We start from the raw sequence: 22398 nt of genomic DNA, 5'->3' as shown, positions 1-22398 counted from the left end.
ATGTTGGGTTCATACTATAAATGATTCTGTTTGAGAAGAGACTTTTGAATCTGCTTTGAATTCATCTGATGTAGCCAGAAAATCTCCACTGATTTCACGAAGTTTCAGATCAAACCTTTAATGCTCTGTATGTTTCCTTCCAATATAAGATGAACTGGAGGGGTTTTCATCAACAAACCTTCTAGCAAAAGTCACCATGCATTTCCCAAACAAGTATGTGGAAAAAGAGCCAGAGAAATAATAACATAATTGTTGACAACATAACAAAAAAAAAAAAAAAAGGCAGAGGAAATATTTGTTATCCTTATTTATTTAATAAAGAAACATAATAAACTTGAATTTTTCCAGGTACAAACAGCTTAATATGTCCTATGATATTGGCTGATATTTTCCTTGCTCTTTTTGTAGCTTGAGTGATTCATGTGGTAGCCTTTATTGAACAAATCAACAGAAAAAAATGGCAGCACTCACCATGCTTATAGACAGTGTGGGCCAATATTGAGTTAGTGTCTTAAACTAAACCACTGCACTGGGAGGTTGTATCATGTCTCGATTGGGATCGGCATCTCCAGTAACAAAGATCTACAACTGAGGTTATTTGATATTTTTAAGGGGAGTTCTGCATACCATAGAAAGATAACATTCCCTCGTCATCCCTAAAGGAACGTGCCAGAGAACAATACAAAACCCAATAGAAAACCGACCTTCCAGTTACAAAGGTTTTTGAAAGTAATTTACAATTCCATTTTAGAAAGTTGCACTGTAAACATCTAAAGTTAAGACCCTCTTTCAGATTTTTTTTTTGCTTTTTTTTTTAGAGGTTTTGGCTAAAAGAACCATTTGTAATTGCATCAGTACTATAGGGTCTCACAGTAATGACAATAAAATGGTTAACTCAAGGCTGAAATGACCAAAGGAAGGGCTCTTCTCTAATAAAATCGGGGACCAGCTAATTGTCTCTTTACATTCTATTCATTGCTGGGCCTGACTCTTAATAAGAACAGCAGTTGAGTATTTTCTAATATAAGTTGCAAATAATTAAAATACTGTTAAAGCGGCATAACCAACAACTCACTACTGAGTGCAGGCTGGCATTTTCCTTGGGTTTCAGACAGTTTACATCATACATGAAAAGAAATCACATGAGAAATTATCCTTTTCCTTAGTATTTCCCCCTCTTTTAATTTTTGTTTTAATTCTAAAGCCTTGAAAGGAAAATAATTTTGCTAGTTGTCAGCCAATAAATGCTTGTTCAGCAAGTAATGAATGTACTATTTTCTAATTAAACAGTTTCATTATAGGCAGCAGCTTGTTGCTAATGATCGATAAATCCCATTGAGGAGAAAACATTTTAATCAGTAAGTCGTGTCCTCTGAGTGTCAGCCACTCTATAAACTCACAAGATACATATATATGTATAGATATACGTATGTGTGTGTATATATATATGCATATAAATATAAAAATCGCATACTCTTTCTGGGTGATATGTACAGTCAGAATAACATTACAGCATAAATACACAGGGAATTCATATAAAGTTTCTCTAATTGAGAAGCCTTGAGCAGTTCTGAGTTTTTGGGGGAGGTGAGGGGCAGGGAGGGGGGGAGGAATAAAGAATGTTTTTACTTCAAGGAACAACAAGTAGTGCCCTTAAGTTAGAATCTAATTACATACAAGATTTAAAGGCAACAAAATGCCCAGAGGAACAGCCCTATATTATACACCATAGACATGGGGTTAAAAGGGCAAGAGAGCAAGATTATAATAATACTTATATAGCATGGTTCATTCCCTTATAGCACTTTGCAATCAGAAAGTCTTACAACACCCCTGTGAGGTAGGTAAGTATTATTATTCCCATTTTACAGATGGGTAAACTGAGGCACAGACAGGTTAAATTATTTGCCTAAAAATCATGTAGTAAGAATCAGGAATAGACCCCAGGAATCCTGATGGCAAATCCTCTGAATTAACCGATAGACCACTCTCAAGTGAATGCCTGAGACACCTCTCAATGAACGGAGAGAACATATTAGCCCATATTTACACAGATACATTGTCATCCTTTTGACATGTTGTCATACATATTCTGACTTGTTTAGAGGACAGATAACAATGGCCATAGATAAACTTGACTGTAACATGTTGCTTTAATTCTTTGTTGCCACCCCCATGTGATTTTCTGACTCCTTCACAATCTGGGATGTAACTAAATGTTAATGACAATACACCTTAAATACATTCTTGATATCTTTTCTTCTCCAAGGTGAAAAAGCACAATTACTCTTCCTTTAAAGTGCAATGGCTCATTACAGAAATCTCAAGATTTTCCATGAACTCCAACCAAACCCAAGAACAATTAGTTTGAAAAAGAAAGAACTTGTCTGTAATGATGGACATGTCTCTATATTCCATAAATAAATTCTCACATTCTATCGAGGCTGAAAGATAATAAATAATCTATGTTAGCACGTAAAAACCTCTAATACTTTCCTACAGCCACACATCCACCTTTCACCCCATTGTCATTTCTTTGGCCTGAAGCTGAAGGACACATCCACTGTAAATATTACTTTGTCTACAGGAATGAGGCTACAGCTACTATCTAGTAGATGTTTTTAATTGGTTCCTGTATTTCTTGTCCTTCCCCAGAAATCTAACTGTACTATCTGAGAAAATGAAAGACGGACTTTGAGTTAAAAGGATTCAAACCCTCAAAATTTGTGTACAGATCCAGGAGTAATTCCCCTCCCAACATCTCGATCACACTGTCGCAGCCGTTCTGCACGGCCCAGTTGGCATTGATTTATTACTATTAGTAGTATTAGTAATATTTTTTTTCAGTAAATTGATGCACAGAGTTCCAAATCAGGCTGCTCAGCTTAGAGTTCCTGGGGAAAATATAACTTATCCCACTACGTTAACAGAAACTTTGCCAGCCTAGAGGGTGCTTTGGATCACTACACACAAATGTGATGCGCTACTTCTATGGTGAGTTTGATTGCAGATTTCAAAGCAGATTCTTGAAACATACTAAAAAATTAGTGCTTTTATTAACAGTTTTACAAACAGAATCCATTATTATCTAGTTTCCTGAAGGATAGAACAAGCCATTTGTCTCTTTTTTTAAATATAATTCGCTTCTGGTTTTTTTTGTTTTTTTTGTTTTGTTTTGTTTTTTTGTGTGTGTGTGTTTCTGCTGATGTGCAGTTGCAAATCCCAAGAGGGAGGGCTTAGTGTAATCAACAGTTTACATGTTTGATACTTCTGTTTGCATCAACTTTTCTCTTGAAGTGATGGGGATCCCATAAGTTCCTAATACCTTGACTCAAGAGTTCAACATGAAGAGTGTAAGGATCATTAATCTCCATGGAAAAAGAGACTTCTTTTTTTAAGTAAAAAAATATCAAATATAATAAATTTATGAAAGACCATTCACAACATATACAGTAAGTGTTACATTTTGCTACAGCAGCTGTGATTTTTTTTTTTTTTTAGAATGCAAGGTCATACATCGCCATAAGTAAACACACTAATATGAGTAAGACCTTAAATGAATATATACAGCCAGGCTTTATCTGTGGAGAGATATACACTGTGTTTACTGTTTTACAGTCTAGCCTAATCTTATTCACACCATTGATATAACAGCTATGACCCTGCATAGTATCTTCCTGTGCATATATAAATATAAATATTGAGCCAAGTCTAAAAGAGCAGGGTCAAATGTTATATGACTTATTAGATTCCTGTAGTTAAGGGTAAAAACTCCACTGTTTCTTTTGCAACTAATTTTTAATAAGAAGGCTGCTTCAATCATTGTGTAGTTACAGCATTACATTCTGTAAACAATGTTTTAAAGCATTCTAAACAAACATTTAAACAATTGATTCTTTATCCTTGTCGGGTGAGAGAAGACAATCTATAGCCTCATCGCTTTTGCTCACGTCCGTTATCTTCAGCTGGAGGTTTTCACTCGTGCCTCTGGTGACGCTGTCGTAGGATGGAGGGAAAGAGGTGGAGGACAGAGTTTCTGACTTGTCTATTGGCCTGCCGTAGTTTTCGTTCATCATGAACGCAATGAGACCCTCCTTCTCGGGTGCATCGTCCTCCAGGATGCTGCTTTCCAAAGTTCTGTGCCGGTACAAGTAGGATGCCTGCTTCATGGAGCGCCGGAACAAATGTCTCCTGTAGGCCCTCTGGATGACGATGGCAGAGACCTCTTCTTGTTTCCGCCTGAGAGTAGTTGTAATCGGCTCGTAGGAGATCTTAGAGGGATTCGCTGCCATGAACTTCTCTTCCATCTGTATTTTAAGGGCATCCATCTCTCCGGATTCTCCTAGCACCCTTTTTGTAAAAGCAAACAAAATATCCAAGCAATGGATCCTGTCTCCACTGACCATGGGTAGGTCCATCGCTATCAGTTTGATTTTGTTCGGTTTCGCTATGCGCAAAGGTTCTGACAGCGCGTCTGCAAAGTCTGAAAGTGCAGAGTACTCAATAAACTGAGTGGCTTCGGGGTCGAACTTCTCCCAGATTTCATAGAACATATCAAAATCATCCTCGCTTAGAGGCTCTGTACTTTCCTCAGTGGCTACACTGAAGTTCTCTAAAATAATGGCTATATACATGTTTACAACGATGAGAAATGATATAATTATATACGTAACAAAGAATAAAATCCCTACAGCAGGGCTCCCGCAGTCTCCCTTTGAACCATTTGCATTGGGAAGGTTTGGGTCACAATACGGTGGTCCAGTGTTTAAAATAGGATTGAGAAGACCATCCCAGCCAGCTGACGTGGTGATTTGGAAGAGACAGAGCATGCTGTTAGCAAAGGTTTGGAAGTTGAACATGTCATCAATCCCATACTCCTTCTTCACATAGGCAAAGTTAGCCATGCCAAAAATGGCATAAATGAACATGACCAGAAACAGCAAGAGGCCAATGTTGAACAGAGCAGGTAGGGACATCATTAAGGCAAAGAGCAGAGTTCGAATTCCTTTGGCTCCCCGGATGAGTCTCAGGATCCGGCCAATCCGGGCCAAACGAATGACTCTGAAGAGTGTGGGAGAGAAGAAATATTTCTGGATGATGTCAGAAAGTACAGTGCCTTGAAAAGAAAAGAGGCATACAGCAAGTTAGTACATGGGAAATAATCCCAGGCTTTCCTTTTAAAACAGTCAGGATTATTGAGAAAATAAATGGAAAGTTGCCCAGATTGGAAGGCTCACAATTAAGGGAAAGGCACCAGTACTTTTTCATGCCCACTTAATCCATAAGAACTTGTGAGACCGTAAGCAAAGAATGGTAGTGGCAGTTTTATTAAGGGAAAGTTTTCTGTTGGTAATGAGAAACCAAGATCAAGTCAAGACACAGATAACTGCAGCTTTTTGGCCATGACCCACCTGACAAATTTATCTTGAGTGCAGATGTCAGAATTTGTCTGATATGACAACATTTTTGACTGTAAAATAATGAGTCAGAAATGCTGGTGTGTTGGGCCTGTTTTTTTTTTACCACCAGAACAGTGCAGGTTTGTCCTGCGTATTCACTTGCTTGGTTGTTTGCTTATAAATTTTTCCAGTTTTCCTGATGGGTTGGGAGGGAACTAAGGGCTGAGGCTGTGCAAGCAAGGAAATGAGCTTGCACCCCTGTACTAAACTCTTCCTACAGGAGCAGAACACTTGGTCCAGACAATCTAATGCCAAGTCCCTGAATGCACTGGGTCATGCTGAGCTCCTGTCAGGAGTTTCCTGACAGGAAAAGGGCTCACTGGCATGGCCCACTGTGAACTGCATGACAGCTCTGGTTAATAATTGTGTGCTATGGGCATGTCCAGAGCATCTGACCTCAAGGTTCTGGTGACAGCTGTGTGGCAGTGACGGTCCCTGGGTGACCCAAACCTGTGGAATCCAGACTGGTCAATGCCCCCAAAGCACAAATGGGTGCCTGAGCACCAGAGATCTGCATTGGGATCTTGCAGCTTCCCCAGTCCATTACAGGGTTTTTCAGAGCAGCAGGAGTATCAGCTGATGTTTTCCTAACATAACACTTTTTAATTCACTTGTTCTCTCCCTCAAAATGGAAACTTTTTTTTCAGAAAAGTTAAATTTTTGAGCTCCTTTTGCTCACTGGATCAGTTCATCATCTTCCAGTTGCTTCTACATGCAACTTTAGTGAAAACTCTTTTGGCAGGATCTTGGATTCATTTGGCCTACATTCTTTAGCATCTAAATACTTCTCTGTTTGGGGCTGCAGAAAAGCAAATGGCACAAGCTAACAGTAAAACTGTATCTTTCTGTTTCATCCCTTGACTATACAAGGACGCAGAACTCTAGTGACAAGGCTGAGAAAAGTCAGGCTCACTGCCCTGCCTAAACCTTCCCTAAAGGACTGTTTTAAACTTCTGTAATAAAAAGCAAATAGCAAAGCAATAGAAACCCACATGTGCCACGTTTACGTGGCTTTTTTACTTCTCTGTTGTTGGCTGTTGTGCAGAACTGCTGTTAAGTGTATGTGGTGGCCAGTTCATGTTTTACCACCATCAAACATTACGTGTAGAGTTTGATAAACCTCCTAATTTTGCTGATCAAACCAGTTTTTGTTAAGCAAAATGCTAGTTATAATTACAAATTAAAATTGTGTTTAGGATTCAATTTTCTGAGTTGAAAGCATATACTATTACACCAACCCTCAAACTTTGCTAATCAATTTTATGTCTGCCTTTCTAACGTTGGAGTCTGGGTGAAGATCCAGGGTCACCTACCTACGATGGACAGAATCACAACCACAAAATCAAAAATGTTCCAGCCATTGGTGAAGTAGTAGTGTCGCAGAGCCAGCATTTTGAAGATGCATTCCCCGGTGAAGATGGCAACAAAAAGCATGTTGATTTTATGGAGGATATTCACTTTTTCTTGACTTTGGTCATCTGTTTCCACCATCATGGTAACCATGTTAAGGCAGATGAGAATCATGATGGAGACATCGAAGGCTTGTTTTGAGACGACATCAAAAATAAAACCTTGATATTTGTTCTGGGGGAAAGGATAAGGTTTAGTTGGGAAATTTGAGTCATGTAAAAATTATGCAATTTTCTCCTGATTGATCAGAAATTAGAGGAAAACAGACAATATATTGCATCTAATTGGAACTTCATAAACTTAGAAGTGATGATGACTTTTTTTTGATGGAGTTTTCAAGGCCATTTGCTCCTAATGCTTTTTGAAATTACTGTAAACAAGACATTGGATTGTGGCCATGAATTTATTCAGAGCAGGCAGGTGGCCACTGGCATATGTAACTGGCACATGTAAATTGCAATGTTAGTCAACCCTGCAGAACAGAGGGAATTTTGTACCACAGGTCACTGGATTTGCAAATATCATCCAAAACCAAAACATATAATTATTAAGTGCCTTTCATCTGAGAGCAATAAACCTTCCTCCACTGGAGAGTTGAACAGTGGTTATTCTAGTAAATAAACATTCAGCTAGTGCACAAAGTCCAAATGAATTATGCTGTTCTTACCAGTGGCCTTGGGATTGGCTTTTGAGGTTTCTTAGATCCCAGCTTTTTCATTGCATTATAATATTTTTTCTGTTCTTCTGTCATGAAGATGTCCTGGCCACCTAAGTATAGGGTGAGAACAACACTATTACTTTTGATGAAGACAGCTCACCCCTGCCCCCTTCCAAAGTTCAAGGGTGAATCCTCTTCTGTTTAATTTCCCGTTTAATGTAGCTTTCATCAGGTTGGACTGCTCAGAGGGACAGTAGTGTTTGTGCACAGAGGACACCAGGCCAGTCTGTGCCCCTGTGCCACATTTTGTGCCAGAGATCGCCTCTGCCTGAGCTCTTTGTGAGGAATAGAATGCCCCACCCTATATTTTCAGGATGTTCATGCTCTAGGGACACTAGGGATGGCTACAGCTGTGCCTTCGTACAAGTCCTGCAAGGTGGTTTCTGCAGATGCTCTGCCACTGCTGATCTCAAGGATGCTGTAGCAAAGCCACTGCTGAGAAACCTGTTCCTGGCCTTGGTCCCTGCAGTAGTCACAAGATGTGTAGCATATGCACTACTTATCTTTTTCTTTTGTTGGTTAAAATTGTCAATGATGACACCGATGAAGAGGTTCAATGTGAAGAAAGACCCGAAGATGATGAAAATCACAAAGTAAAGGTACATGTATAAATTGCATTCCCATTCAGGCTGCTCCTCGCACTGCAAAGGGAAAAGGGAAAGTGTGAAAATGACACCACCTCTGCACACATCAAAATATTGATGCAGTCAGAACAATGCTGTCCATTGGAAATAAAAGTTATGAAACATGAGAAAAATACTGTAAGTCCTGTGAGCAGTCAGCTCTCCTCAGTCTCTGAAGTCTCTGAAGACAAAGTCATTTCAGCAGCACTTCCACAACACTGTCAGAGGAATCACACTGCTCCAGAAAGGGCAGCTCCAGAAAGGGCAGCTCCAGAATAAATCCTACAAAATGTTCTCAGTCTGAACCCAGAAGCGGAAAATAAACAATTTTCAGATTGTCCTAATGAACTAACGGCACTTATAACAAAACAGAAGTCTGATTGCAGTACAACTGAATCCTACTGAAAAACACTGGTTTTTTAAGTATATATTTTTTTTTAATGAGGGGTGGAATAGAATAAGGTCTATTGCTGAAGAACTGAGCAACACAGTCTGATAACCTCAAGTCACCCCTGCCATGTTTGGCAACAGTGCTCATATTTTCCCCATCAGCTCCTGGTATCTAAAACAAGGGACATTCCCTAAATGCCATATTTTTTGTGGGTAATCCATGAGTTTCATTCAGCAGCAGGGAGGACACTTGTGCACATGTAGTACCAGAATAAATTGCCATCATGAGCTATGTTATGCAAAGGTACTTCTCTGCTCCTGTGGTGCCATGAAGTTTTTCCACCCCTTATTCCTCGCCTTAGGCCTTGACTTTTATCCTAAATCCCTAGTACCAGACATATACCTCAAAAATTAATAGTAAGTGTAAATTTGTTCGTCTTACATAATTAAAAGAAGGAAAGAATACTACAGATCTTTCAAAAAAAAAAAGATAAACTACACATGGTGTAGCAAGGGAAATGCTTTTTGTTTTGTTTTGGTTTTTTTTTGTTTTTTTTTGGTTTTTTTTTTTTTTTTTTTTTTTGTTTGTTTGTTTTTTTTGTGTTGGAAACCTGAAAGTTGAACAGTTTCAGGTAAGAACTGAGCTGTCACCAGTCACCACCACATCTCAAGTCAGAGTTGGAAGTTCACACTACCCTCTTTGTTTGCCAGCAGCTTCTCCACACTCCTCCAGTGGAGCTAGCTGCTGGCTGCAGAAAAAGCACTTGTTCAAAGTGAAGGTGTAGGGAGGGTTAAATATTTGTCTCACAGGGCAATTCAACTTAAACCCAGCACTTTTAAAGATATTTTATCATCAGAAATTGGAAAATAAGGAAGTAAACAGGGAGAGGGGAAAAAATATAGAGAAAAATTTTGGTCTTTGGTGGACTCAGACTAATTCTTGAGGTGCCTCTGTGTGCTGGGAGTTCTGCAGTAGGAATAGATAAATCCCTTGGGTAGGAGTAAGGGCCATATTTACTTTAATTTCAGGCTCATTATGCTTCAGTACAGCTACAAATAATGAGGGTCTGCAACTGTCCCAGCAAGAATAAGATAGGGACTGGCACCCTGCATGCATTTTATTTTGTTGTGTTTGTTGTTAAGCATCATCAGTACTGCAAAAGGCAATGGAAAAGGAAATTATTAATTTCCTTGCAGAGACTTACCTCTCTTGAATCCACTGCTGCATACATAATATCCATCCAGCCTTTAAATGTGGCCTGAAAAAAATCACACATGAGATATAAGCATATTAAACAAGTACATCCTGAAATGATAACATCTCTATGATGAACTTTCAAAATGCAATGTTGAACATGTACTTCACAATTAATGCAATGCCTGCCTTGCAGCCTAACATGTGTCCTTGAGTTTATGCTCATTAGGTATTTAAATTCATTCCAGAATGGTTTTCTCCTGGATTTTCCCATTTCTGTTTTTTGACTTTCTGCACTTGCAGAAGGGATGAAAGAGAGGTTTTTAGAAGAGATTTTGAGAAGGAGAGAAAACAACAGTTAAATCTTTGGAAGTCCTGACCTTAAAAATTTCAAGTAATGAAGAGATATGGCTACACACAACATTAAACAATGTTATCTTGCACTAGGTGAGATGGATCCCATCCATATCCTGCTGAAGCTTGGAGTCTGCCCTCTTCTAAACCAGGGTAAATCACGACAATATCAAATCCCAGGGAGTTGCTTAAATCACAGCTGATTTGAAAGAAGCAAAGGCAATCAACTCCTGCTGTGAGCCTGGCCCTGGAAACTCAATCTGCTTTGCTGTCCAGGTTTTCCTTTTATTAAGCTCTATAAAGTCAGCAGTTTTAATATTTTTTTTAATAATTGTTTAAAGAATAAAAGATTCCATAGAAGTCAGTGTCTCTCATTATAATATTCAATGCAGAAGGAGAGACAGCACTCCTAGGAGAAACACAGGGAAGTGACTTTTTGCTATTCTGTAGCAAACCCATGACTCTTTGATCTCAATATATGCCTTTTATTAGGCACAGCCTGGTGCCAAGCACACCTGGCATCAGGTCTGACTCTGGCCTAAGCCCCTCTGCCTTTATTTAGATTCTCTAGAGTTGTTTCTCATTTGACTTCTGACCTATTTAGACTTACCCTGACCTAAGGAAGTGTGAGCAGATAATGAGGCATTCTTAGATTTATTCATCAGATTTACACTGGTGTGCATGTAAGACCCACACCCCAAATTTTTTTTTTTTTTTTGCATCCTACTGATACTTAAGTTGAATTTTGCCCTATTCTGTAGACATAAAATTCCAGGTAATGTTACCAGGAATTTGGCCAGAGGTTACCAAGAGAAACCCAAGCAGCTGAGCTGAGATGGGTACATTCAGTCATTTTAGAACTCTCTATTATTATATTGAGTGCTGGAGGTAATGTTGCCTTCCCAATTCCTTCTGAAAGCTACTGAGTCAAAGGAAAATGTAGAAGAGATCAATGATATTTCTCATGGAAGTATATATAAAATAGTGTTTGAATGGTTGCACCTATTCTTATCTACTGCTTGAAAGAGATTAACCCACTCCCCCAAATCAGAACCCTTTGGAAAATCTCTTCCATGGTGTTGTGTGTTATAAACCACTTTAGATTAAAAGTATCTACAGGAACAATCAGCAGTTTTATCAAAACAAATAATTATTTGAACCTGCCATGTTGATATTCCTAAAATATTCCAATATTTTCCTTTTTTCTGTTCTCTTTCTAATCCAGCTAAAGAATTTCTGGTGCCATTAGAGCTTTCAGCTCAGACTGCTGCTCAGGAAGGGTGGCTGGGATGAAACATGAAATCCTTTTCCTGTGGCACAAAATGATATAATCTTAGCCTGTACTTTTCTCCCACTTGGGGGGAAATATTTTCTCTTGAGAAGCTATTTTACCCCTCAACTTGTACCACAGACACGAATGATTCTCCTGCAAGGCACAGTGGTTTGTAGTGATAAAGGATGATGAAGTGATCTGACAAAAGTAAATATTAAGAGAATGAAGTGCTGTGGTTTTCTGTTTCCCCCATTTGTCGAGAAGCAAGAGAATTACAAATCTGTGGGACATCTGGAAAGCTTCCCTGGATACTTCAGCTGCGGAGGGCAAAAGACACTGAGAATGAAAGAAATATAACACTGAAAACAGAAATTATTTATCTGGAATTAGTAACCACTTACACTCTGGATAAGGAAGTGACAAAGTCTTCATGGGAGTGTTTGTGATATTATCCTGCCTGGAAGCTATCCAGAGAAACACCATTTTCTACTGAAACTGTCATGTGATGAGATTATCTACTGATAAACTCATCCTGGGATGGGATTACATTTCGTTATTTCACTGGTGGTTAGGGCTGCAATGCAGCAAATTAGTGGGGAGGAGGATAGGTGGGATGGCACTGGCTGCCCTCAAACCAAATGGTGCCTTGAAGTAAAGCAAGTCTTTAAATCTGTAAGCTTTTGGGCCTTTTTCTTTTTCCCTTTTCCTTTTTTCCCCTTTTCTCTTTTTCTTTTCTTTTTCCTTCTTTCTTTCTTTTTTTTTTTTTTCCCCTAGGAAAGGAAATTGTTCAACAAAAACGTTTGCTTTTCATGGCTGAAACACTGGCCTTCACATTGCTGAAATGTTTCTTTGGGCAGTACTGTTGATGAGAAAAGTCTCTGAAAGCTAAACCAGAGACTTATTTGCACGTTTTGCATCCAGTGACAGCAAAATCAGGCATTGAAGTTTACACGAGTCCAAGAGATCATATAACACAGTAACTTTAGACACACAATGCTGCCTCACAACCATTTTGTGTCTGATTTATGGTCCCAGGCAGGACTTCAAACCTGGCATGAGGAGCTGCTTTAACTTTGCAGTTCCTGCTTGCTGTGCTGGTCTAGGAGTGCTTCTGTTATCTCCCCATTCCTTATCTGGAGTCCCAAAGTGACAGAGTTAATAGGACATATCCAAAGATAAGTAGAATACAGTCAATTTAAGTCCATTCTCTATAAGAAGAACTTTTCCAAACAAGCCAGATGCTGCAGGAAAGACCACTTATTTCCTGGGCATTCTTCAATGAATGGCTGAAATATCAAAATACATTGCAAAAAAATATGTGGAGGTGATCACAGGGTGAAAAGATGGGATTATGCAAGGGAAATGCAAAACTACTACTTGCAATTTAAGATATTTCCTTGATCAGCTCAAATTCAGATTTACAGAACATAGGTCTTGTGATACTTTAAGCAAATTTGGAATACAGAAAAGCTATTACTGAAACACTGGGTTTTAACAAGACCTTTTTCCTGTTAGATTAGGGTTTTAGGAGTGTTAAATCACCAGGAAAGTGAATCACCCTTCTTGCAAGTCAAAAAGTTGTGATGACAAAGATCTTTCCCTCTCCATGAATGAGACATTCCTTTTGCTTGTAGAGTGAGCAGATTAGTTACCTCTGTTATTTTATTAACCTGTTTTGGGACAGCCTATTTGCTAGTTGGAGAAGCTTGACTCTTGACTTTGCCTAAATGTTTTCTCAGACTCATTAACCCCAAGTGGCATCTTCGGGACAACACAAAGGATCCCAATCAAGGTAGGAAAAGAGCAGAAGATATTTGAGGCAAATTTCATGCAGTTCTCAACTACATTGTCAGAAAGCTTTCCTCTGGGTAGAATCATGCCCTAAAATTTCCATAGTAGCAACTTTCATTTCTTTCAAATATGCTGCTGAAGAAGACAGAACACCAAGCAGATTTGTTTTACACATTTCCATTTGGATTTGCAGGCATTCCAAAGGAACTTCAGAGTCACTCGGATTCGTGCTGTGGCAGCTGAAAATGTCAGCAGTCAAAAGGCAAGTCACACTTAAACACTCATGTTTTGGATCCTGGAGGGTTGTTACCCAAATGCTAATCTCCTCCTTGCCCTGCTGTGCACAGGGATGAACAGACATGTCTGTCTCTCTAGGAGAGCTAGGCTGTCAGCTGAGCCCCTGCATTTCCCACGGGGGGTTGCTTGTGAAATGTGACCCCTTATGGAGAATATTTGGCTAGGGGCACCTGTAAGTGACACTCCTGGCAAAGGAGATCCAGATGTTTGGACCCCTTTTTGTGTGTCACCTCTTCACTTTGTTGCCTGTGGTCAGCAGCAGACATAAGAGCTCCAGGTGCAGGATTAAAGTCAAAACCAATCCCCTAATGGAAATTGGCTCCTGCTCTTCCTCTGTGAAGAAGGAATTGCCACCTGCCATAGAACCTGATCTTGTTTCCTGCTAAAATCAGTTTGTTCAACAGGACCAGGCCTAGGTTTATAACACTTGTTTTGTACTTTTGCAACTGGAAAATCAGAATCACAGGTTTGAAAGGAACCTGCAGGGTCATCAATTCCATTTTCAACTGGAAAAGAGCAATATTAGCCTATTCACTTCAAATGTGTGCTGAGATCCACCTTACAACAATTATATTTTTTGTGCCACCACTGATCCCAACAGAAGTGACTAGAAAAGACTGCTTCAGGATATTCCTTATGAAATGTCAATTTATGAAAAGCCAAAGATTTTCATAAAACTGGACCTTGATTCTTAGAGAAGAAATGGTGAAGGAATAGCTATCTCTCTGATGGAATTCTGCACCCCCTCTACCCCCCCAAAAAAACCCAAAAATAAATTTAAAAAAGTAGACAATTGTTATGTAATCAGAGGATTTAAGAAACTTCAGGTAAGGCACAATATTTTAAATCTGGAAATTCTTGCTCATCTTCATTGGATGTTTAAATGAAAGACAAACAAACACTACACAGAACAGAAGATCTAATTAAAGTCAAAGTTAGTTCAAAGTGAAATAATCTACCCTTCATGGCTGAGCTGAATATTGTAATTATGTGCAACAGATAAAAGCTCTCACTCTCAGCAAGTTTATGTCATGGAAAGAATCAAAAGTGGTTGTGCCCATTCCAATGTTTCTGCTTTTCAGAGGGCGTGAAAGCAAAAACTCAATGGACAGCAATCAGAAGATGTCAAACTCAAGTGTTTGTGTACCAGGAACTCCACACATCAGAAAAAGGATTTCTACAAGAGAGGAAAATTGCTTCATGGAGCTGTTCCATGCATCTGTGACAGAGAAATCCAGACCTGGGAAAAACAAACTCACTTGCAGGGAAGGAGAAGGGCTGGCAGATCTGATGGGGATCTGTGGGAGGCTCGTGCCCCTTTGGAAGGGCAGGAGGGGGCTGAAGGCATCACCCTGCTGCAAAGGCTGGATTCCACATGTGACAAATGAATTGAGCTCCCAGAACACAATTTTTTAATCCCAGAATCGAGGGATGCCATCACAGGTGTTCTAAGAAAGAAACCTCCCTGTCCAAAGATGTAGCAAGGAGCTTATTTAACTCTGCATTCAAAAAAATGCAATGCAGCAAATGCTCCAAGTGCACATCCAGCCCCTGTCATCATTTGGCTCCAGACTAGGGACAATGGAAATAAGCATCATAACCACTAGTTTATGTGAGGTCCTTATGGAGTTGAAACACAAAACAATTTAACTGAAATCACCCAGCAGTCCAGCAGCAGGACCTGGACAAGGAGGAGTCTCCTGTGGCTCTTTCTCTTAGGTTGTCCTATGTCAAAACACAGTGAATCTCAGTGCATATAACACATTTATCTATATTTTACATTTGATGGCGAAAAACGTTGCAGAAGTGGTTTTTTTGACTTTTATAGCTCAAATATTGCCAACATCTTTGAACCTCAGCAGCCTCTTTTCTGCTTTGCTCTTGCCACTTTCCCAGAGAGGCTGGGCTGGGGGGGCAGTGTCACCAACCTGATCTCCACCATGATCCATGGTTACATTCAATCAGAATCATTATTTTAGCAGGTGGACACAAAGTGAGGAACCGGAATGAGAGGCACCAGTGTCCTTCTCAAAAATGGGAAGTGAGCAGAGTGCCATAAATTAAGACTACAGACTTACACAGTAACTTTAGCTGGGAAACTTAAGGCACTACTTCATTTTATCCTCAGCAGGATATTGTGAAATCCCAGGCTGCTCAGGAAGACCAGTGCACTCTGTCTGCATGGACAGTCCTTCCTGTATCATAGATTTGTTTTCTGGAAGTGAACTTTGCTCTGGATTACTATATTGACAAAAGGGTCTTTAATTCACCTCAGTAGTACAATCACCTCCCAGCGAACTGTATTAGTGTCACAGCAGAAACTCAAATTAAAACCACAAACTGACATAATTTCTCTAGGCCAAGTTAATAGGCAAAATATAATTTATTTACACTTGAGGAAAGGCATTGTCCTGATACGTAAGGCTGAAAAACTCACAAAACTCCAGAGGTTAACCAGAGCTTTTAAACTGATGGTTTCAGGGAGAGCCAGCAACAACTGCCCATTAGTTTCTGGTGGTCACACTTACCACTTGCAGCAGAGCCAGGTACCCAGCACCAACATTATCGAAGTTAACTTTAACTTTTGTCCAGTAGAAGTTGCCTGACACGTTGTAAAGTATGCAGTCACTCATGTTGTTAATAATTTTAGAGTCCAAAGGCATATCTCCTTCTGTCTTATTAATGCACTTCCCAAACTTCCCAGCAAAGAGGTTCACTCCCATGATGCTGAAGATGAGCCAGAAGATGAGGCAGACAAGCAGAACATTCATGATGGAAGGGATGGCTCCCACAAGGGCATTGACCACAACCTTGGGGGAAACAGGAAAGGGAAAACAGAATTAATGTCAGCACTTGTATAGACACTTCATTAACAAGCTGTTTTGAACCCTCACATGGTGACAGTGGATAAGCACTGACACTGCCTAAGGAGCCAGACCACCTCTAAAGGCTTCAAACTTGACTATTTTTTTCCTTTTGGTAATCAAAGAAAGAATATGTTGGCATCCCACCCAAGGGATGATGCTTTTTCAAGAGGAAACACTGAATTCAGAAGTCATCTTGACCTCTCAAATCTTTCTGGATAGTACACTTCAAACTACAATAATGATGTTATTAATTGGAAATGGCTGGGGTGCACTACAGTGACTCAAAATAGAGAAAAAAAGACTTCTGATATCTTTGACTCCACTCAGGCCTCTGTAGCCAGTGGGTTGTGAACTATATAGCTGTGATAAATTTTGCTTAATTAAATAATAACAGATTGGGACATACCGTACTAAGCCAGCTTCCCCTGTCTGATCAGTATGCATGATTAAAAGGGCAAAATCACTCTAATTTAACAAAAAAAATGTTTTTTCCTTTGTCACGCTGTAAAATTCCTACACATTAACCCAGGCAGGGCTGCAAACCACTGCATAAAATCACACATTAAAATGAAAAGCTGAAGGAGATTTTAAGGTGTGTGAATGATGGCACTGGAAATAACAAAGCCAAGCAAAAAACCAAAGTTCAGACTATTTAGAGACCCTCTACAGCTTCCAGGTTTGAATGCAGTACTGTAATACCACTACACCAAGCAGGTAAGGTGCATATTTTTTATTGTTTTGAGCACTGTCAGTGTTTAAGGTGGCTAAGGCATCTGTGCATGTCAAACCTAACACTAAAGAATCAGAGAATCACAGAATATCCTGAGCTGGAAGGGTCCCACAAGGATCACTGAGCACAACTCCCAGTCCTGCACAGGACACCCCCAGAGTCACACCATGCATGAAGTTTTCTGATATAAGAACTCTATCACAAAATGTAGTTTTCCCCTTCCTATGCCAACCAGGTTTCTCAATGTTCACAGCCTTTGGAGATGTTGCCTTTGCATGGTCCAGGCCATGCTGCCTCCCAGACAGCTGCAGCCACCAGCCCCACAACATGAATTTGTCTCCATCCCTCTCTGATACTTTGGAGATTAAAATCTGATAGGTGGGCACTCAGCTCTTCCTCTTCTCCATCTACATTTCTGAAACTGAGACAAGGTGATATTGATCCATAAAAATTGTACTTTATTCAATTGGTGAATTTGATTATAGAAAATGTCAGCTCTTCTTTTCTCTTGTGTTAGTGTCCAATTTTCTGACAAGCTAATAATGTAACATTCACTTCTCCATCATTTTTGCATTGCTGTGGAAGAAAAATACCCAGAGGAGTGAAATGGCTTTTGTGCATGTATAGCAGCAGCTTACTCAACAGCACACAATATAAAATTATGTAGATCTTCCAAAACTCAGATTTATATTTTGTGCATTTATGAATGAAATGAATGAAGCTGATTTTCACACAGGAAATGCTGCTTGACCAAATGTTTTGTTTTGTTTTTCTATATTGGCCCATTCCTGATGACTTTTTTGTTTTCTTTTTTTTTTTTTTGTTTTGTTTTGTTTTGTTTGTTTGCTAATTTTATCTTTCAGTTTTGGAAGTCAATCAATTCCTAACCTCATCATTTTTAGACCAAATTTACCATGTTAACCAAAATGCCAAATAATTCTCAAATCAAGGGCTTGTTGGATATATCCGTGGCACTTTTCAAACTAGTTTTCATTTGCTTCTCTGCACAGCAATCTTTTCCTTCAGTTTTAACCCATGCCAGCAATAGCACATGCATTTGTGTTACATGTGCTGCTGAACCCAGCTCCCAGTGACAGGACACAGATGTCCAGGTTTCAGCAGTACAAGTGATGGCCGTGCCCACATCCTGCTTTTCTCCTTCTGCTGAGTTATGTTCAATGGCCTGTAGATAACAGAACACGACATGAGGCTGGAGCAAATCCCGCAACACCTCTCTGAATGAATTATTAACAGGGGGGTTCATTCTCCCCTTGCTGCTTCTGCTCTTACACCAGTGTGATGCCATTTGTTCTGGTGGAAGTATTCTTGTTTTGCAGTGAGACAAGTGGGAGGAAGACCCTGGATACATAAAGGCAGGATATTATCATAAATTTATAATAAAATTTCAGCTGCCCACCTTGCCATGGAAAAGGATGAATTTCTGCTGCACTTTTAGCAACATATATATCCGTTTATAAGAAAAGGTTTCATACTTGCTGGTTTCCATCAACACCTTTACAGGTGAAACCACCTTCCAGGTGACTTCTTTAGGGACAGGTTAGAAAATGAGCCACCCTCTGCCCTAACTCAGAGTGGTGCAATCTATGACCTGTGTTTGGTCCCCAGCTCTGCTGGCCTTACAGGCCACCTCCTCAACCAAAGCTGATTCAGAATTTTAATCCAGAAATAGACTTGCATGATGAGCTAATCCTCCCTTTGCTCTGAGAGAGCCCATCAGACTCCCCACAGTGATTTCAGGCCCAGGCTATAACTCCCAGGGAAGCTCAGGCACAGCTTTTGCAAAGACATCTAATTTACAGTGTCATGATGTCAAATAACAGAGGAAAAAAAACGTATTATTAAATAATCTGTTCCTGGTGCCCTTTGTCCTCAGTGTTAGAAACAGTTGCTGCATTTTTAGGTGGAATTTGTTGAACTCAAGGCATCTGCTCTTAGATGTCTTCTCCTGTCATTCCCATCTTCACTGGGTGGGGGGGGGGGAGTTACCACTACTCATTGCTCCGGGTAATTAAAAAATCAGAGCTTCCTTGTACCTAGCATGGTTCTTTCAGATTTTTAATCACATTTGTAGTTCCCTGCAGAGACTTCCCCATTTTTAATTCCCCCTTTCCAGCACTTTCATGGAGTCCCAGTGTTGAAGCACTGCACTCTCCCTCTGTTTGCCAGGTTATTTTCCTGCATATTCAGGGATTCTAACAGTCACCTCATTTGTCAGACCAGCCCAAAATCTTGTGTCCTGTTGAACAGTCATCCTGATGCCTATGTCCTTCTCAGCTGCTGTTTTCCAAGAAACATCCTTCAGAGTGACCGACATTCTTCCTGCCAAGGTAGTCATTGTGTGTGGGTTTATTAAAATGTGTGTTGTACAATAGATCTATTTTTCACTGTGATCCAGATCAGCCAGCATAATTCCCTTATCTATAATTTCACTTACACTCATTTTGAGTGCTGTCAGCAAAGATTTTATGTTTCCTTCCAGATGCTGTTAAAGTTCAGGTTAAAGGTAGCTCTCATTCTGAACAATCCCTCACCCTGAGGTGCTCATCACCAAATTTACAGCGTGTCAGTCTGGTCACTGCTTACAATTGTTGAGATCCATCACCCATTTTAAAACGTGTTTACTTGTCTTGGTACAAAGCTCATGTTTTCATCACAATGTCTCATGGTATCAGGTTCCTCTCTGAAATCCAAGGATTCTGTATCAGCACAATTACTGTCATCAGCATAATTTGTAATCAAATCAAAGGCCCATATCAGTTTAACAAGAACTATTCCCATGAAATCATGCTAGCTAGCATTAATTATGCTATTTCTTTCCTGCATATATCTTGTAGCAGTCTCACCATGACTTCTCCCAGTATCATTTTCACATTAAATGGTCTCTCATCATCCCCCTCATCCTTCTAAAGTACTGCAATAACCTCCTTTGCAGGGATGTGCCACCTCTGAAATAATTCCCTGATGGACAATAAATGAGGAGACATGAGAGATGTCATTATTTGGGACAGGCAGATCTAAGCTACTTTGTTCTGGGCTGATGAGTGGAAAGCCTCTGGGTCTACAGTACTGTCAGGTGGGATCCTGCTCTTTCTGGGGTCTTTTTCTGAGTATTGAGTGGCAGAATAGCACCAGCTCATCCTTATTTTTCAGACCTCTCATGTCATGGCACAGGAGCTGCTGAGATTTGTGTCAAACTTGCACAGGTCCCAGACTGTTTGAAGACAGGGAAAGAACTGAGATCTGATGGCAACAGGTTCTCTTGCCTACCCAAGTGCTACTCAGCCTTTGTCACAGGGAAAATTGCTTCCAAAATTTAGGCACAACATCAATGAAGTAAGTTTCTTGCTGCAGTAAATGAGAACTTTCTTGCTCCTGTTCTAGCCCTGCAGAGCTGTTTCAGTTATTCAAGAAGGGCATTATATTAGAGCAAACTATTATTATTATTATTATTATTTTCTCACTGTCAGTGTTTGCTTCTCAACATTATCATTATTTAATCCATCACTGCGCTGGCAATTTTCCTGTGCATTTTGGAGCATATGAACTCCTAATAATGAAAGGTCTAACTGTCCCTAGTCTTGTTAAGTGTGGTTAGACAAACTAGAACTAAAATGATTTGCTTTTCCAATAGCACGTATTCTCAATTATACTTTATCATGGTTTACAAGCTAATTCACCCCCTCAGATAGCTCAGAATGATTGAATATATTTCAACTGCAGCAACGGTACAGGAAAGAAAAGGGGATATTGAGTCAGGGACTGAGGGGCCTGTAAAAATAAGCATGTTGGGAAGGAAATTTGCTGGGCTGATCCATGTTAAGATCTTCACCAAGCCAGCCTCTTACTATTCTCAGAGAGAAATGAGGAGTTCTTCATGTTATTTTTCTCTATTCTACTAATGATTTTCTGATGTTTTTGGCTCCTTTCCTCACTGCTATTCAGGTTTGAATCCAATTTAGTTAAACTAATGTGAAATCATGAGTAAACAACTGTATGCCAGCTTAGAACACAATGAGTTTTGCTTGGGCTTGTAAATCCACCAGTAAAAGCTAAGCCTTCATAAGCCAGACCTAAACTGATTTGAGAGAACCTGTGCACAGATCACTCTCGTAGTTAAACCAGAGTGTTTTTGCTAATACTGAATGCTGAAACAGTTCAATCTGGGAATGTTTAATAAAGACTTGGAATGAGGTCATCAAATGGTAGGAGTGAGAGCTTTAACTATTGTCAGTAGTGCAACCTCACTTGGTGTCTTTTGCACCCTGTTTTTCTTTTATTTGGTCAATTACCTGAAAAATATTGCCTGACTGCTGGAAAGTTTGTGGTGACCAAAACAGATCAGGTTTGGGAGCCTGGATAAACAGAGCCCTTTGAATCTTTTTGTCTTAGTGGTAACATAGAGATGGTCTGCAACAATACTTGCCTCATCGTCATCCAGAAAGTTAATGTGATTTAGCTAATCACAAAATCTTTGGAACAAAGCATTATATTGCCAAATCTGGTCATCCACAGAAGAGGAGCAGAATGGATGTGGGGTTTTCCTACACTGCTGTATCACCATATTTCCTGGCTCATCTCGGTTGTTAGGTTCTCCAGCTTTCAGTCTCTTGCTGTGAGAGCATTGCAGTGAGAATAATTAATTCATTGCTGGGAGATCAGCGCATGAAATACACATTTAGTCACTGATGATTCAGACCAAAATTTTGTCCACAGGAAAGCTTTACCCTGAATATACATCACTGTGAAATATGTAGCATTTTCCTTGGCCTAGCAGAGAGTTTTGGGATCATCAGTATAATTTGACACAGAATTTTGTCACAGATTTGCTATACCTTGCTATGCAATCTGCAAGGTTAGCAGTAACCTCAGCTCACACAGAACACAGCTGTCACCACCTGCAAGTCATGCATGGTGTGAGGAATTAAATAAAGTGCTTATCTAAACAATAATTGATCCTTGTTAGCAGGTAAGCTTAACAAATAAAGAGGTATGCTGTGGGAATATAGCTACGGCGGCAAAGGAATGCAGAAAATAAAGAGATGGATGCAAAAGATGGAGAAACAAGCACAAGCTGCATGGTTTTAATGTTAATCTCAGCATTCCTTATTAAAATTGCAATCTGTTCAAAGGGGGGGGGGATAATTCATTCATTTGCTTTCCCTATATTTAGCATTTCTAATTTTTGGTTTAATTATTAGTGAAAACTTCCTCAAGAACTTTCTAGTCACTCTCATTTTAATGCATGTCAAAACAGGAAACAAACTTTAGCT

General features: G+C 39.7%; 1 protein-coding gene across 5 annotated transcripts in view; it reads right to left on the bottom strand.

The window, feature by feature from the left end:
- Positions 1-3881: 3881 nt before the first annotated feature.
- Positions 3882-22398, bottom strand: part of LOC134051962 (sodium channel protein type 5 subunit alpha-like) — a 169166-nt gene continuing 150649 nt past the window's right edge. For all 5 annotated transcript variants that reach the window (XM_062506103.1, XM_062506129.1, XM_062506111.1 and 2 more), the window contains 6 exons: positions 16039-16320; positions 9806-9859; positions 8087-8228; positions 7537-7637; positions 6773-7043; positions 3882-5116 (listed from right to left, as the gene is read on the bottom strand). In XM_062506103.1, coding sequence (XP_062362087.1) covers positions 3882-5116; positions 6773-7043; positions 7537-7637; positions 8087-8228; positions 9806-9859; positions 16039-16320 — 2085 coding nt within the window. The remainder of the gene's footprint in view (positions 5117-6772; positions 7044-7536; positions 7638-8086; positions 8229-9805; positions 9860-16038; positions 16321-22398) is intronic.

This window comes from Cinclus cinclus, chromosome 1, assembly GCF_963662255.1.
Source record: "Cinclus cinclus chromosome 1, bCinCin1.1, whole genome shotgun sequence".
Taxonomy (NCBI): Eukaryota; Metazoa; Chordata; class Aves; order Passeriformes; family Cinclidae; genus Cinclus; species Cinclus cinclus.
Note: the sequence above shows the minus strand (reverse complement) of the source record. Positions and strands in the feature narration are given on the sequence as shown.